The 16,583-nt window shown below is 44.4% G+C and overlaps 1 protein-coding gene across 1 annotated transcript in view; it reads left to right on the top strand.

Annotated features, from left to right (window-relative positions):
- Positions 1 to 6,436: 6,436 nt before the first annotated feature.
- Positions 6,437 to 16,583, top strand: part of mycbp2 (MYC binding protein 2) — a 212,614-nt gene continuing 202,467 nt past the window's right edge. Inside the window, 1 exon segment of the mRNA XM_038817780.1 lies at positions 6,437 to 7,110. Coding sequence (XP_038673708.1) covers positions 6,818 to 7,110 — 293 coding nt within the window. The 5' untranslated portion in view covers positions 6,437 to 6,817.

Consider the following 16,583-nt stretch of genomic DNA (forward strand, 5'->3'; position numbering starts at 1 on the left):
TCTCTCACCCTTCCTGCCTTTTTTCATTCCTCTCTTCTATTTGCACCCTTCTATTTTCTTTCCTTCTCTTCTATTCCTTTCAGTCCAGGTTGGGGTAACTTACACTTTTTGGACTTGCCCCCCCAATGTCATGTCCCACCTTCTGGTGACATGGCAGCCAACTCAAAATTACATCAAGATATGCCCCACATGATGTCAAACACCATCCCCAATGATGTTCATGCCCTCCTGACCCCGCACACCCTCAGCTCACACAATGTTATCTAGCCTGGCCTCTGCTCTAGCCCTCGCTGGTCTAGTTGCCCAGCCTCACTCTCAGCCCTGATTGAGTAATGCCACTCCTCCCCGAAAGCCACACTGCACCTGCCTGTCAGTCGCACCTTTCGACTGCTCACCTTCCCGCTTGGGGAGCCAGGCTTCGAGCCTCGATGACTGCGTGTGCTCCTGGCTGACTGCTGCTGGCTTTAGCCAGTCTGTCAAGGCCCGGCTCTTGTTCTTTCATTGGTTGGTTGCCTGGCCTCCTTTAAAGCAAACACGGGGGGGGGGGGGGGGGGGGGGGGGGGGGAATAAGAAACTAGGCAGTTGTCCACAGAGACGGCAAAAGAAGTTTCAGTCCAGTTGGAAGTAGCATTCCACAGAAACTGCCAGATTAGGCATAACAATGCACAGGCACAGAAAATATGTCCCAAACTAAAGAACAGAAAGGTCATAAAACTGGGTAGCGGAGCAGAAGCAAGTTCCACAAAGATATTTGAGCCAAACGGACTGTCATGTGAGAGTACCTTTAAGAAATGGATGTTTAAGCAATGTACCTTCAAGAAATGGAGCAGCTCATATTACTGAAGTGATGTCAGAGGGTGGGGGTAGCTGAGCTGAGCTCACTTCTGCTTTTTGGGAGTTTTAGTTTCAGTTGTGAGAAAAAGAGCTTGGGTGTGTCTGTGTTTGCAGTGAGCTGGATCTGCTGTGATCTCTGCCAGGAAAGACTATCTCTGAATTATTTGGGTGATTTAAACTCATAATAGTAATGTCTTTAACCTGATGTGTTTCTGTTTAAAGGTGTTAATTCTTTTGGAGGTTTGAAGGAACATTTTGAGGGATTATTTAGTGTTGTATTATTTTTGGGGGTTATCTTTGAAGTAAGGGGTGTAAGGGATCCAATGTTTATTTAAGAAGGTTAAGTTGAATTCATGGAATAAACATTGCTTTGTGTTTAAAACCCACGTGTCCATAATTGTAATACCACACCTGGAGACCAAGACGTGTGCTTCAAAAGCAACAATACATTAAAGGGAGAGGTTGGTTGAACTCCATGATACATTTCGGGGTTCTGAAAACGCCGCTCCCATAACAGGAGAGAGAACAGGAATCTTGAAATAAATTAACTGTTCAGTGAAGTTAAGATTGAGGAGCAGAGAGAGAGAGACTTAAAAAAAAAACAAAGCTGCAGAAAGCTGACAGAAAACAATGCAGGCTTGCGGGAAGCCGGAGACCCAAGGTGACTCAACGATTGATGACAACTTAATACAGCCAGTGAAACAATGGTGTTCTGTTCACACAGCTGGGTATCTGAGAGATTGTGTAGATGGAAAAACTTGAATGCATGTGGCACTCCAGGGCAGAGGGTCATTGGAGAGAGCGGTTGAAATCCTGGAAGTGGATCCTTGGTGAAGATGTGCAAGAGAAAGCATCACTTGGGAGAAGGCTTCAGGTCATGTTCTTCAACAGCAAAGATTGGAAACCCTGGAAGACAGAATTCCAGTGAGACCAGTTGGTTCACAGAGTGACAAGCGTCAGGGAGAATTGATAAGAAATCTGTAGAAGACAGATTGAGTGGCATCTGTCTCTTGTTTCAGAGTGTGGTATGTCTGACCACAGTTTGTCTATTGGTTTACTTGGATGGTGCACTCACTGTGAATATTAGAGTATAAAATACACTTTGTGGCTTATGTTATTTTTACAACTGTGTATATATTTGTAAAGGTATGGGGTGAAGGAATGGGGTACTATACTTATTTTTTCTTGTTTAATAAACATTTTACCCTTTTGTTCAAGTTAAATAGCAGACTCCTGTGACTCTGCTCATGCTGCTGAACAAAAAATAAAAGGTTCCACCCTGGAATCTTTGGACGTGTCCAATGGTAATATCAGCTGGGATTGTAACAATATTAAGAATATTGTTTGTAAATTTGGAGCAGTTTAAAGGGGTACACAGCGTGGGGGGAGGGGTGGAATTCTTGATCCCATCACAGTGCAGTCGCAAAGAATGCTGGAATTTAGGAACTAAGGCCTACTGTTGCCATAGTGCGCAAAAGCCTGTGCTCTGGTGCTTCCCTCGATGGACCTTGATTAAAACCACTGTATCTATTTACAGGCCTTCTTTGCAAAGGCACATTCCAGAGGAAGTGAGTTTCCATGTTATTTCACTGGAGTTTCACACTTACCCAAAACCAATAATTGTGAAATAAATTCAGACTGTTCATACCTGTTAGTATTTTTTACATAAACATTCCTATTATGCGCTACAAAATACAGTTTAGTGTTGCTGGTGCCTCTGCTGACATCAACTGATGAAAGCAGACAAACTGAATACTCACTGTTTGATTTATCTTTAAATACAGCTTTTATTATTCAACTCTAATCTTAGCTATGTGTTTATTCAAACAGTTACATAAGTTTTAAGACTCGCAGCTTGAACAAAAATATACTACCCGGATAGAGAGAAGTTGGCCAGGCCCGCTTCGGAGTCCATTGTGAGCTTTCGAACTCAGGTCTGATCTCGCGACGGTTGATCCCCGGATTTATCGCATGCGAAATCTCAGAAGCTGTTGTGTTTTATAAGGTTTTAGTCAAACAATCCTTTTTTAAAAAATGTATTTATTCAAAGTTTTTCAATAAGTTTACAAAACACTCCAAAAGGGAAAATAATACAAAGAAAGAAGGGCAACATGCCAACAAAACAAAACAGCTTAACCCTCTAAATGATAAACAGTTTAGCAAATTAACACCGAATTCAAAACAGGATAGAGCATGCACCCCTTACAAAAAGGAAAATAAATCAGCACCCCCTCCCCCTCCCCTGGGTTGCTGCTGCTGTTTTTTTTAATTAAGGTTTTGCAACATTTTTCATAATAAATAGTAATAATCTTAACACAGCAAATTAGTGAACATTAACATAGTGCGGAAAGAGAATATACATCAGCAATCAACTAGATGTTACCCCATACGCCTCAGTCCTCCCACCCCCTCCCATCAGGGCACTCACCCCACCCCCCCTCCCAGCCTCCCATGGATCGCTGCTGCTGCTGACGTTTTAATTTTTCGTGAGAAGTCAGCAGACGGTATTATGCCCCCGCTCAACAGCAGCAGCTCTGTACACTTGGCAAACTTGTTTACACACATATGTAGGCATCCGTTCGTGGTGTTGTCCCTTGCTTCTCCCGGACGGAGTTCGCTGATGTTGTCGTCTCGTGCGCACTTCCGCTTCTGCGCCCCTCCCGTCTTCCCCTTTTTCTCTGTTCCTGTGGAAGCCAAGTTTGTTAAAGTTTCCCTGCCTCCCCCCTCCCCCTCCCTGGCTCTCCTCTATTGTTCCCTGTCTCTTCCCTCTACCCCCCCCCCCCCTCCCCGCTTCTACCCTCCTCCCCCCGCCCTGTGGTTCACCTTTCCTTCCTCTTAGATTTAGCTGTCCCTCCCCCACTCTCCCGGTCTATCTCTCCCTCTCATGCTTTGGCTACTTTCCCATTTCTTGGCTACCTGGCTATTCTTCTGCTTGTTCGTTGGCCACAAACAGGTCCCGGAACAATTGGGTGAATGGCTCCCACGTTCTGTGGAAGTCGTTGTCTGACCCTCGGATGGCGAATTTGATTTTCTCCATTTCGAGAGATTCTGAGAGGTCGGACAGCCAGTCTGCAGCTTTGGGTGGTGCTGCTGACCGCCAGCCGAACAGGATTCTACGGCGGGCAATCAGGCAGGCAAAGGCAAGTTAAACAATCCTTTAGCTTTTAGGCATTATTTGACCTTGGAGAGAGCAAGCCTTGTTGTCGATATTCCAAAACAAAGTGTTACCAGTGAAACGTCCAGTTACAAGTTATTGTCCCACAACAGTAATTCTGCTTAAGCTGCCATTTTTCACACAGACCAATCTGTTGGCTTCTTTTACCATCATGTCTTACGGCACAATGTTGCCCATTGTCCTCTTTTACCATCAGGCATTACGGCACAATGGCGCCAATTGCCCCATCAGTGTACACCTGCTAGATTAGTGGTCATCTAAGTTACCTTAGTTGCTAAAAAATACCAGCCGGATATGGAGACGTTTCATCAATATTTAATACCATGTTCTGGGGTCTGGAGACTTAGGCCTGAATTTCCCAGCAGCCCCCCCCCCCCCTCCCCCGCCCCTCGGGAGATTGTTCCCCTGGCGCCGATGGCTCACCATTGACCACAAGCAGGATCTTCCAGTCCTACCAAATTCAATGGCAATTTGCATGTCCTGCCCATCATGCCACTGGAGAACCCTTAGCAGGGGTCAACATTTTGATGGGACTGGAAGATTCTGGCCCAGAGAATTCCGTCCTTAATTTCTCAAGAGTGGGATGAAACAAGTGTCCTGTCGAGACTGAACTGGACAATAACATTCTTGCAGTTTATTTACTTCCATCCGAGCTCCAACGAACACTCCCCCTCTCTACATGATTTATTTCATACCCCGTCTCAAAACTGCATTTACATTATTACAAAAGCAAAGTACCGTATCGGCTGTAAATCGGCAATAAAGAGGGAAAATGCTGGAAATACTCTGCAGGTCAGGCTGCATCTGTGGAGAGAGAAGCAAAGCTAAAGTTGGAGGTCATCCATCTTAAACTTTAACTGTTCTCTTTGCACAGATGCTGCCACCCCGGCTGAGGACTTCCAGCACCGTCTGTCTTTATTTCAGAACATAGATTCTCTGTTTCAGTCTCCTGTCAACAAGTATGCAAATACACGCTGTGATGAGACAGGGTTTCACACATTAGGAAGATTATTCACCATGTTCCAAGTCAGTAACCAGAAAGCATTAACATGGAAAATCGTGGAGCTGCTTATTTCACGGCGCATAACATATTTTAAAACAAGACATTAAATTCAATTGAAGGAAGGAATTGCTTTTTTTTCCATGGCGGTTGGAGCAGCAAGAAATAAATACATTTTGAAATTGTGCAAGATCAGTAGATTTGGAGAGAATTGCAATGAAAAATAAAAGGAGAAAGGTAAAGACAGAGATCATCAGTCAAACTAGGATCATTAGAGTAATGAGAATTATATGGTATGGAGAAAATACAATAAATTAGTATGATGACCAGACTATCAGGTAAAAAAGACAAAATCCGTACAGTGCAGAAGCAGTCCATCCAGCCCATCGAGTCTGCACCAATCCTCTGAAAGGGTGCCCTACCTAGGCTCACTACCCCTACCTAACCTTCACACCTTTGGACATGAAGGGCAATTTAGTATGACCAATCCGCCTTTGGATTGTGGGAAGAAGGCGGAGCACCCGGAGGAAACCCAGGCAGACACGGGGAGAAAGTGCAAAACTCCACACAGTCTCCTAAGGGCGGAATTGAACGCGGATCACTGGCGCTGTGAGGCAGCAGTGCTGACCACTGTGCCACCCTGTCAATTATCACCTGCCTACCACTCTGACCCCTATCGATTCAAATAAAACTTTCCTTCCAAGCAAATGAGTCATTTTGCACATTACCCGAGTGCCTGAAACCCCTGGAGGTTTTGGCATTGAGAAATAATAGGACGGTAGGGTGTCGGTACAAAAACAGAAAATACTGGACAATCTCAGCAAGGTCTGACAGTATCTGTGGGGCGAGAAAAAGGAGCTCATGTTTCTTTTTCATAATCTTTATTGTCACAAGTAGGCTTACATTAACACTGCAATGAAGTTATTGTGAAAAGCCCCTAGTCACCACATTCCGGCGCCTGTTCAGGTACACGGAGGGAGAATTCAGAATGTCCAAATTACCTAATAGACGTCTTTCAGGACTTGTGGGAGGAAACCAGAGCTCCCGGAGGAAACCCACGTAGACACGGGGAGAACATGCAGACTCCGCAGAGACGGTGACCCAAGCCGGAAATCGAACCTGGGACCCTGGAGCTGTGAAGCAACAGTGCTAACCATTGTGCTACCGTGCCGCCTATTCGGAAGCTCGGATGACTTTGTCAACGCTGGGTTGGGAATGTTAACTGTGTGGATTTCATGGGGGTGGGCTTGCTTTCACACCCCTGCACTGACTAAGTGATTGGTAGGGGTGGGGCTGGGTGCAAGGTCCTGCTCACTGCAAGGCAGCCCCGCACAGCCAGCGGGGCTGGGAGGACCGCGCCGGTCCTCCGGGGGCTGGCCAGCCTATCCCGGCGTGCAGCGCTCTCCCCCCTCTCTCCGTCAGAACGGCGGATCCAAGATGGCAGCGTCGTCGGCTCGGAGTCTGAGGAGCGGAGAAACGGGCAGCTGAACGCCGCGACCTGACCGCACGCCCGCGCCGCCCCACCCCTCTCATCGCGGGCGGACGGGCCCTTCTCCTCGGGGCCGCGAAGGATGCGGAGATCCGGAGCGACCGTCTGAGAAGCGAGAAGGAGAGAGAGCGAGGAGCCTGTCCGGGCTTGAGAGGGGAGGGGGGCCCTCACTCTCTTCCCTCGGCCGCCCACCCACCTCGGATCCTCGTGAGGGCCCCGGGGTGGGGGGCCGGTGGGGAGAGGTGTGAGAAGCCGCTCATCCCACTCTCGACCTCTACTCCAACCCCCCCCCCCCCCCAAAGCTCCCTCTGCCCGGAGGATGATGTGTTCGGCTCCATCTCCTCACACTCCCGGTGCTGCCGGCGCCGCCTCCACCTCCTTCTTCTCCTGCACCCCGCACATGGAGCCCGGTTACCCGCCTACCGCCGCCACCTCCTCCTCCCTCTACACCGACTCCCTCTTCTTCCCGGCGCCCGATCCCCGGATTGCTGCTGCTGCTGGAGGGATGGAGGCTGGAGCCGGCCGGGTCCAGCACCAGCTGCTGTCAGGGAAGCTGCTCGGCCACAAGTACCAGCGGCTCTTCGCCGCCGCCCTGGACACCCAGCACAGCAGGTAAAGCCCGACTCTCGCACAGGGGGCACAAAGGGTACAGGGCACACACACAACGAACGTGCAGAAATTGCTATCTCCCCTGGACTATTTTGCAATAAATTATTGTCTCTTGTGCAAGATTATAAACATGAAAATGTTTGCCCTTCTGTCAGTGTAACGTGCATGATGTCAAGTGAGATTTGGATTAGTTGTTATTTGTTGTGCTGGTTACTCGGCGTTAGAACCCCGGGCTTGTCAAGGTTTATAATCACTGGGACATATTTGCACATGGGGTTTGATGTTTCAGTTTTAAACCGAAGCGCACACACACACACACGCTGCTGGGCGCTTAGTTAGCGGGGCCCAGCACAACGTGTTCAGATGTCGGCTTGGTTGGCAAAACGCATGGCGTCTTAAGTCGATTTGTATTGAGCTAGGGAGCTGGTGATATACCTCACCTCTGGGTGTGTGGGGGCCGGATTTGGGGTCTCTGCTTCAGCCTTGGTGCCCAAGCCCCGGGGTGACTGACAGCTTTTTGTAGCTTCTGTATACGACATGTTCTTGAAGAAAAATAAATGTGAGGCGTTGCCTTGAGGGCTCAGTCAGTGATGCCAAGTTTCTTGGTTAATATTGCGGAATGATGCAAAGTGTCTGTGGGATAAAGATTGTGCTTTTGTTTGTATTTGTAGCTTCGGTTGCAATTGCTGTTTCACATCTCTGCTGAGTAAACCTTTAGGTGACAGCAACACTCGAGAGAGATTCGTGGAAACTGGCTGTCAGCGTCAAAATTTGAGTCCAGGCCCGTCGCTGTCAGTGGTTCAGAGTAAATAAATGTAGGGTCATGACCCATTTCACCTCTTAAACAGCAGTGGATGTTAGTGATCGGACGCAATCGTAGAAATACATTTAAAAAACAACATCAGATCTGTTCTGGATGCAGTCAAAGCCATTTACAGTTGACGTTTGGCGATGGGTTTCTCTTCCTCTGATCCTAAGGCACACAATAGGTCGGATAAAGCTTTCATAATGTTGTGAAATGGTGTTCAGTAAATCACGCGCGTCGGTGAAAACGAAACCTATGGTGCAGGACAATGAAACGATGGAACTGGCTTTCATGTAATAGCAGCACATCGTATATCTTGAACAAAGTCATTAATACTAGGCAATTTAAATTCATATACTGCATTCGCTCTTGCTATGACGGATCTTTTTGTTATTTGGAGTATGATGTGGTAACGCACCGTACGTGGATTACCTAATCCATTTGGACGTTGCAGGGTGGAGCTTTGTTTTTCTCCTTATGATTCGACTGCAAATCAGCAGTGAACGCAACAGACAAGGAATGCCCAGAGCCCACTGCACTGTGATCGCATTGTTTTACTGAGCAGCAATAATGAGTAGAAACACATTGGTACCAACACGTTCCTTATTCAGCAATGCGTTTTTTTTTTGCGGGGGGGGGGGGGGGGGGGGTTAATGAATGAGTGCAGATAACAGATTTGTGGGGTTAGAGCATTCAGTGGAGATATGCAGCTGAATGACACATACAACAACCTTCTTGCAAGGCATTAATATTCATTGTGATAATCAGCAGTATTAACACTACATCTTGTGTGTTGGAATTTATTTGTCTATGTTGGGTGATTGGTGCAAAATACAGAACACAGCAGTGCAGAGGAAGACAGTGTTAGATTGTTAGGATGTTAAAACTAATTACTGGACGTTCTTTGAAAGTATTTTTGTTATACATGTTTGAGCTGCCAAGTGTAGACACTCAGTACATGGTTGTATTGGTTGTGTCACCGACCAGTTCATGTCTTTTTCAATATTCTAGTCTGTTAAAACACATTTTGAACATGGAGTACTATGGTGCATCTGATAAATGAAAACCCACATCCTCTTTGTAAAAGGTAACTTATTATGAAACCAGCTAAATAGAAAATTATAATTAGTTGAAGTTTGGTGAAAATATTGCAGTTCAATGATTAGGCTATGCCCTGTATATCTGCAAAAGACTTGCAATCTCTCATCATTAATGTTGGAACCAGTTCATGGTGCTCTCTTGTGCATTACATGTTGTTAGCATGTCAAAGGAGAATGACATTCACTGCAAGGCTGTTGTCAACATGTGAGCCATTGCATTCTTGTTTATTGCCTTTTTACTTAGCATCTCTGCCTGGGTGTTATCAAAATAAGTTTTGTATGATATGCAGAGGTATTGAGATTATTACCATGCAAGTAACATGCAAATGAAGTATTTACGATGCAGCACATTGAGATTTTGCAATAACATCTGTTTAGTTATATGTGCTTTAGTCTGTACATGTAGTGGAATCTGCAGTGTTTGCAGCATCTGTTCAATTTGCGATTGATGGACGAAGTTTTCAATAGAATCCTGTGATTTCAGCTAAAGTACTTTTCTCATTGATTGAAAGGTGTTCACTTGTATACAAAGGGCATTTAATTGTCCTTTAATTTAACCGTATTGTTCTGTGATTCTATCCGAAGTATATTTACAGTTCTTAATGTGCCAAGTGTCAAATGTACATGGATAATTGTACACCCATGCTGTGAGTTAATGAACTGCAATGACCCTTGTCTTACTGGGTGAGCAGGGCCCAATAACAAAATCTTGAGACAAGAAGTTCTGAATATCTAAAATGTTTTGGGTTTGACTTTATAAACTGTCAAATAAGGTTTCAAAAACTAGATCAATCCAAATAAAGGTGATGGAGATCACATCTACTTACAATAAGTTTGCTCCATCTTATCTCTCATGTATCTTTTTAACTTTAAAATTAATGTAATGGGTTAATGGCTTGAGATGACTTACTGCAAGTAAAGATGTTCATCTAATTTGCTTACTATTAGTTTCAATGGTCATGCAGAGATAGGTACAGTCCATGCAAAATCTATGATGATCAGCTGATGGTCAATACTTGATACTCTGACGTTTTGAGCTTCAAAAATAAGCTATCAATAATTTTGCAGTGAGCACGAAAATATAACTGAAAAAGAAGCGTTATAAATTTAAGTTAGTCAACAAACGTGATCTATGATGATATATACGCAAGCGATTGTCTTTGACTATCATAACACCTAATGTTAACTGCCCTCAATACATAACTGTTTGATATTTGTTATCTTGCAGTGCAGTGATGAGAAATGATATTTGTGTTGATGCTAAATGGCAATATAATTAAATTTTATTCTTCTTGACATTTGTTTGTCAATTGAAGAAGCTTTACCATGGCAGAATATTGTTATGGTTTTCATTTCTATGATTAAATAGTAGTAAATTATTATAATTTGTATACAAAATGTGGAAAATTGAGAATCTGACCTTGTGCTCTATAAACACAGTCTACAATACTTGATCATTTTAATAGATGTTACTGATAATTCTTATGCTACACATTGTTTAAAACAGGATAAAATGACACCAATTTTTGTTCAGTGATTAACTACCTAATTACTGGGTTTATATGTAAGCCCTAGAATAGCCAACTTTTGGAAACATTGGATACCAAACTTAACTGAAATGTTTAAAAATAAAGACTTGCGCAATGGCACAGTGGTTAGCACTGCTGTGTCACAGTGCCAGGGACCCCGGGTTCAATTCGGCCTTGGGTTGCTGCCTGTGTTGAGCTTGTATGTTCTCCCCGTGTCTGCAAGGGTTTCCTCTGGGTGCTCTGGTTTGCTCCCACAGACTAAAGATGTGCAGGTTAGGTGGATTGGCCATGCTAAATAACTCTTTAGTGTTCAGGGTATGTTATGGGGTAGGGCAGGATGAACAGGGGAGTGGACATGGGTAGAATGCAAAAATTGCCCCATCGTGTCCAGGGATGTGCAGGTTAGGTGGGGTTACGGGGATAGGGGGTGTGCCCAGATAGGGTGCTCTTTTCAGAGGGTCTGTGCAGAGTTGATGGGCCGAATATCATCCTGCACTGTAGGGATTCTATAACAGATACTAGCGAGTGGGTTATCGTGCCATTCATGATCAGGATGGACTAAGCACTTTACAGCCAATGACTGTACTTGAAGTATAGTCGCTGTTGTAATGTAGGAAATATGGTAGTCAGTGTGCTCGGAGCAAGCCCCTCACAGCGATGTAATGATCAGATCTGTTTTTGAGATTCTGATTGAGGGGTAAATATTGGTTAGGACTCTGGAAAGCGACCCTGCTCTGAAATAATGCCACGGGGTGTTTTATGTCCATTTTGGAAGGCATATAAAGACTTTAGTTTACTGTCTCATCTGAAAGATGACACCCCAGTGCAGTGCTCCCACAGTATTGCACTGGTTTTTAATTGGGTAATGAATACACATGTATATGTTGCAAATAGATTTGTCGGTGTGTAAAGTGGGGAATGGCCCATTTAAAATGTTAAATCTTTGAATAAATGTTTCATTTGTAACTTAATGTTTATGCCAATGGGCAGCATGGTACCACAGTGCTGGGCGGCACGGCAGCACAGTAGGTAGCACTGCCTTTTCACTCCTTCAGGGTCCCAGGTTCGATTCCCGTCTTGGGTCAGTGTCTGTGCGGAGTCTGCACGTTCTCCTCGTGTCTGCATGGGTTTCCTCCCACAGTCCAAATATGTGCAGGTTAGGTGGATTGGCCATGCTAAATTGCCCTTGGTGTCCAAAGGGGTTGGGTGGGGATGCTGGGTGGAAGTGTGGTCTTAAATGGGGTGCTCTATCCAAGGGCTGGTGCAGACTCGATGGGCCGGATGGCCTCCATCTGCACTGTAAATTCCATGTCTATGTCTAATTTTTGGACAACATCACTTGCTCTTTATAGAGGGGCAGAAAGTTGAGCACAGCACAAAGAGTTGATCTATACTTAAAAATCTTAGATATGTTTTGGGCTTTGCATCACTGAGATTAAGACAATTGAATTGTTGGTAGTTGAGTGACTAATTTTAGGGCATGATTAATGTGCTGTATCATTTTTATTTGTTTCTTTGAAATTTCCTTGCCAATCTGCTAATTGGAAGAACTTGAGATACTACAGTGTCTGCTGGTTGTTGAGTGTCATAGGGATTTAAAAAAAACTTGATTTTGTTGATAGGTGTTCATTTTCACAGCAGATAAAATGTTTGTGGACATGGAAAAGCCATCTTGAGGGTCAGTTGACCAAACTTTAGAGCATGTGTTTATGCCAGAAGTTCAAAAGTAGTGTTCAGTTGACTGCAGGTGTTCATAAGATTAATTGAGATTGCATAATTCTCTGTGAACTTTAGTACGAGCTTATATAACTTTGACACCAGGTTGTACAAATTTTGGTACATGCTTGAGAGAAACAAAACTCATAGATTTATGGTGAATTATTCAAGTTTCATTTTTGTCTGGTTTCCGGGATTCCATTCTGTGGCTTTGCCCATTATTTAAGTCTTAGCAAAGATGAGTAGCAAAGAATAACAAAATATGTGAGGACATGATGTTTCAGTTACATAATTCAAGTTCTGACAGGCTCAATCAGTTCCCAGGACACATGGCTGGGTCAGGAAACCCCCCCCCCCCCCCCCCCCCCCCCCCCCCCCCCAAAATCATTTGGCACCAATTAGCACGAGGTTGGCATCTCTAACTGCAGTATGGTTCTTGTGGGAAGCGGAAATGGTTCATGCTGGCGTGATAAAATGACATACTCTTTGAGAATGCAATGCTTGAAGCTGTCATTGTATTAATTCTTTATGACAGGATTTTTCAAAGTCTGGGTCCTGATCCGCGCGTGGATTGTGGAGTGATCAGTTGCGCCATTCCGCGATGGTCCCGATCACGGGAGATATGCCCAGCGGCTGCTTCCGGCTTTTACACAGAATGGTGGGCACTGCTGCCTTTTAAATGAAAATAAATGAGGCTGTGTGCAGTCTTGAGGCCAGGAGCAGCAGCAGAGCGCAGATCATACGCCTTGCACGTACACCTGATGTCAACTGCCCTCCATGCACATGTTTTTGGCACCAAATCATGGAGCAGAGCTGATTCCATTTTCCAGATTCTGGCAAGAGGACTGTAAAGGTGGTTTGTTTTCTTAAAAGTAAGATATGACCAGAGACTCAAATAGGTAGTGTAACTAATGGACAGGATCTCGCAACAGAATCTGCTGGCGAGAGCTGCCCAGGGCAGCATCGAGCAGGACTAGTGTTAGCTCTGTACAAAGCTCCAGGGCCTCTAGTTGACAGCCTACAAAGAAGAAACTTAACTCTGGAGCAAAGCAGTATAAAGATGATTTCTTGCGGTATGGTTTTGTCAATTGTGCCAGTGCAATTAAAGATGCAAAAGCCCATGTGCGTTATATGCAGGGAAGTACTGGCAAATGCGAGCAGAATTTTCAGATTTTGAAAGAGAAAGTGATGAGTGAAAAATTCCTTTTGAGGTCGAGATGCTAGAGTCAGTAACTTACAGCTGATTCCAAATTAAAAGACTGACCTGTGACAGCACATTAAAAATACGGCAAAAGCCCGTGAGGCTGTCAGCGTTCTGGAGTAGCATCTCCCAGCAGTATTCAGAGTTGATTAAAACAAGTATTTTGTTGCTATTGCCCTTCACGACGACCTACATGTGCGAGGTTTTCATAAAGATGAAGACAGCATAAAGGAACTAGCTGAAGTCTACACCTGACGTGACATTGCCCTCTCCTTTGAAACTGATTTGACTGAGATTGTGAGGACCAAGCATGCTCCCACTTTTGCATTAATGGTAAGTAAATGTGAGGTGGGTTCACGTAGGTTGACCGGGGGGGTGGGTTGCGAAAGTCATCTGGTTGGCAAAAGTGGGTCCAGTGAAAACAAATGTCTGAAAAACACTGCTTTAGGATAACCTCAACTTGCACACACAAATAATAAAATTTCTGTTTGGAAAGTCTGCTCCATGTGCATCTACTTTTTTTTATATAAAGAGATTTTTTTTTAGAATTAGAACAGTACAGCACAGAACAGGCCCTTCGGCCCTCGATGTTGTGCCGAGCAATGATCACCCTACTCAAACTCACGTATCCACCCTATACCCGTAACCCAACAACTCCCCCTTAACCTTACTTTTTAGGACACTACGGGCAATTTAGCATGGCCAATCCACCTAACCCGCACATCTTTGGACTGTGGGAGGAAACCGGAGCACCCGGAGGAAACCCACGCACACACGGGGAGGACGTGCAGACTCCGCACAGACAGTGACCCAGCCGGGAACCGAACCTGGGACCCTGGAGCCGTGAAGCATTGATGCTAACCACTATGCTACCGTGCTGCCCCTAATATAGCCATTAACCTTCTAGGCTTTTGGTGTTTTCTTTTATTACTTTTGTAAAATAACTTTAATCTAAAAAGTGCTTCAAATGTAATAAATATATACCAGTTATTTGAATAAATGTAGTCAATGAAATTTACGGTTCTTACGGGAATTTTGTGCTGTGGCAAATCTTTTCTGTCTAATTCGGGAAATGAAATAGTTGCATATCAGGGATGGTGAATACAGGAACTACAACTGTGCCTGTGGAACCTCTACAAGAAACAAGTGCCTTCAGATAAAGCAATCCATTGTCCAGAATTTAAACATTAATTTGTTACTGTGGGCAATGTAGCAGTTGTCAGATATGTCAGGTTTGTAGCTGCTCATACATACGCTCTAATACTGAAATATTCTGGCTAATGATGGGAATAATTTTTAGAAATTGATTATCACTTTTTAAAAATGTTTTCCTGGCAAAGGCAGCATTTATTGCCCATCTCTAATTATTCTTCTAAGGTGGTGAGCTGCCACTTTGAACTGCTGTATCCTATGTTGTGTAGATATACTCGGAGTGCTGGGAGGGAGTTCCAGGATTTTGACTTAGTGATGAAGGACCAGCGATTTGTAGTACTATATTCCAAACTCTGATCGATATGTAGCTTGGAAGGGAGTTGTAGATGCTGGTGATCCCATCTGGGCAACAAGAAAAAGCTCATGGTCGAAGGTGCTTTCAAAGGAAGTAGCTGTCGTGTATTTTGTATGTGGTACTCACTGTAGCCACTGTGCGCTGGTGGCAGTGGAAGTTAATGCTTATGTTGGTGAATGGGATGCCAGTCAGGTAGGCTGCTTTGTCCTGGATGTTGTTGAGCTTCTTGAGTGCTGTTGGACTGCACTCATTCAGGCAAGTGGAGAGCATTCTGTTACACTCCTGATTTGTGTCTTGTAGATTGTGGGCAGACTTTGGTGAGTTACTCGCCACAAAATTCCCAGCCTTTGACCTGCTCTTGTAGCCACAGTATTTATATGGCTAGCCTAGCTCAGTTTCTGGTCGGACAGTTTGTGATGGTGGAAGATTCAATGATAACATTGTCGAATCAAGGGAAGATGGTTAGACTCTTATGTTAGGTAAGGTCATTGCCTGACTGTTGTTTGGTGTGAAGGTTACTTGTCGTTCATCAGCTCAAGCTGGAATATGTCTTGCTATATGTGGACATGGTGTACATTGTTATCTAGAGTTGTTTCTAGCTTTTCATCAGAAATTACCCTGTTCCACCCTGTTAATTGCAAGTGGATGACCTCCCATTTGCCACATTCTTTGCTCCATTCACTTTATTAATATCTTTTAATTTTACATTTTCATTTACACTGTTTATATTATTGCCTATTTTTGCATTGTTGGCAAATTTGGGTATGCAGCTTTTAACTCATTAATACAGAGCTAAATCGCTGGCTTTGGAAGCAGGCCAGCAGCACGGTTCGATTCCCGTAACAGCCTCCCCGAACAGGCGCCGGAATATGGCGACTAGGGGCTTTTCACAGTAACTTCATTGAAGCCTACTCGTGACAATAAGCAATTTTCATTTCATTTTCATTTTCAATAGTGAATAGTTGAGGCCCCAACCCAGATCCTTGCAAGACACCATGGCAGAATTTATCTGTAGCGCTGTTCCTAACGTTGCAAAGGGAAGTGGGTACCACTTCTCGTTTTCGTTTTGCTGCTTCCCACACAATTTTGATTAAAAATTAAAATGTTGGTGGCATGCATAAGAGACACACGCTATCATATTGTGGAGAAGCTTTTCCATGGTGAAACTCACCTGTCAGCTGTCAATGCAGCTGGTATGGGCAGGCTATAAAAGAGCCCCCTGGACAAACAGCACGGTTCTTCATGACAGTTACAACTTACCTGTCCAACGCCATTGCCATTAGCATAAGAGTTATTGAGAGCATTAAGATGGCACAGATGTTTTCAAATTTAAATTTCACGTATAACTATTTTGCATCACATTGGTTTCACTTTATTCATGTGCGCAACATCGCTATTTGTTGGGACTAGATTAATCAGAGAGCTAAATGTACTGGCACGCCTCATGGTTAGCCTGTACTGATTGTTACAGGGGTGTTAGGAATATTTCTTCATTGTGGATGAAACAGTGCTGTGTTCACTGCTTACTGAATGTTCATGTTGATATCCAGTGTTGCACTTGTCATTTTGTGGTTGGAGGCTCAACAAGCCCTCCCTCGTACGCATAAGAAGGACATTG

This window comes from Scyliorhinus canicula, chromosome 14, assembly GCF_902713615.1.
Source record: "Scyliorhinus canicula chromosome 14, sScyCan1.1, whole genome shotgun sequence".
Classification (NCBI taxonomy): domain Eukaryota; kingdom Metazoa; phylum Chordata; class Chondrichthyes; order Carcharhiniformes; family Scyliorhinidae; genus Scyliorhinus; species Scyliorhinus canicula.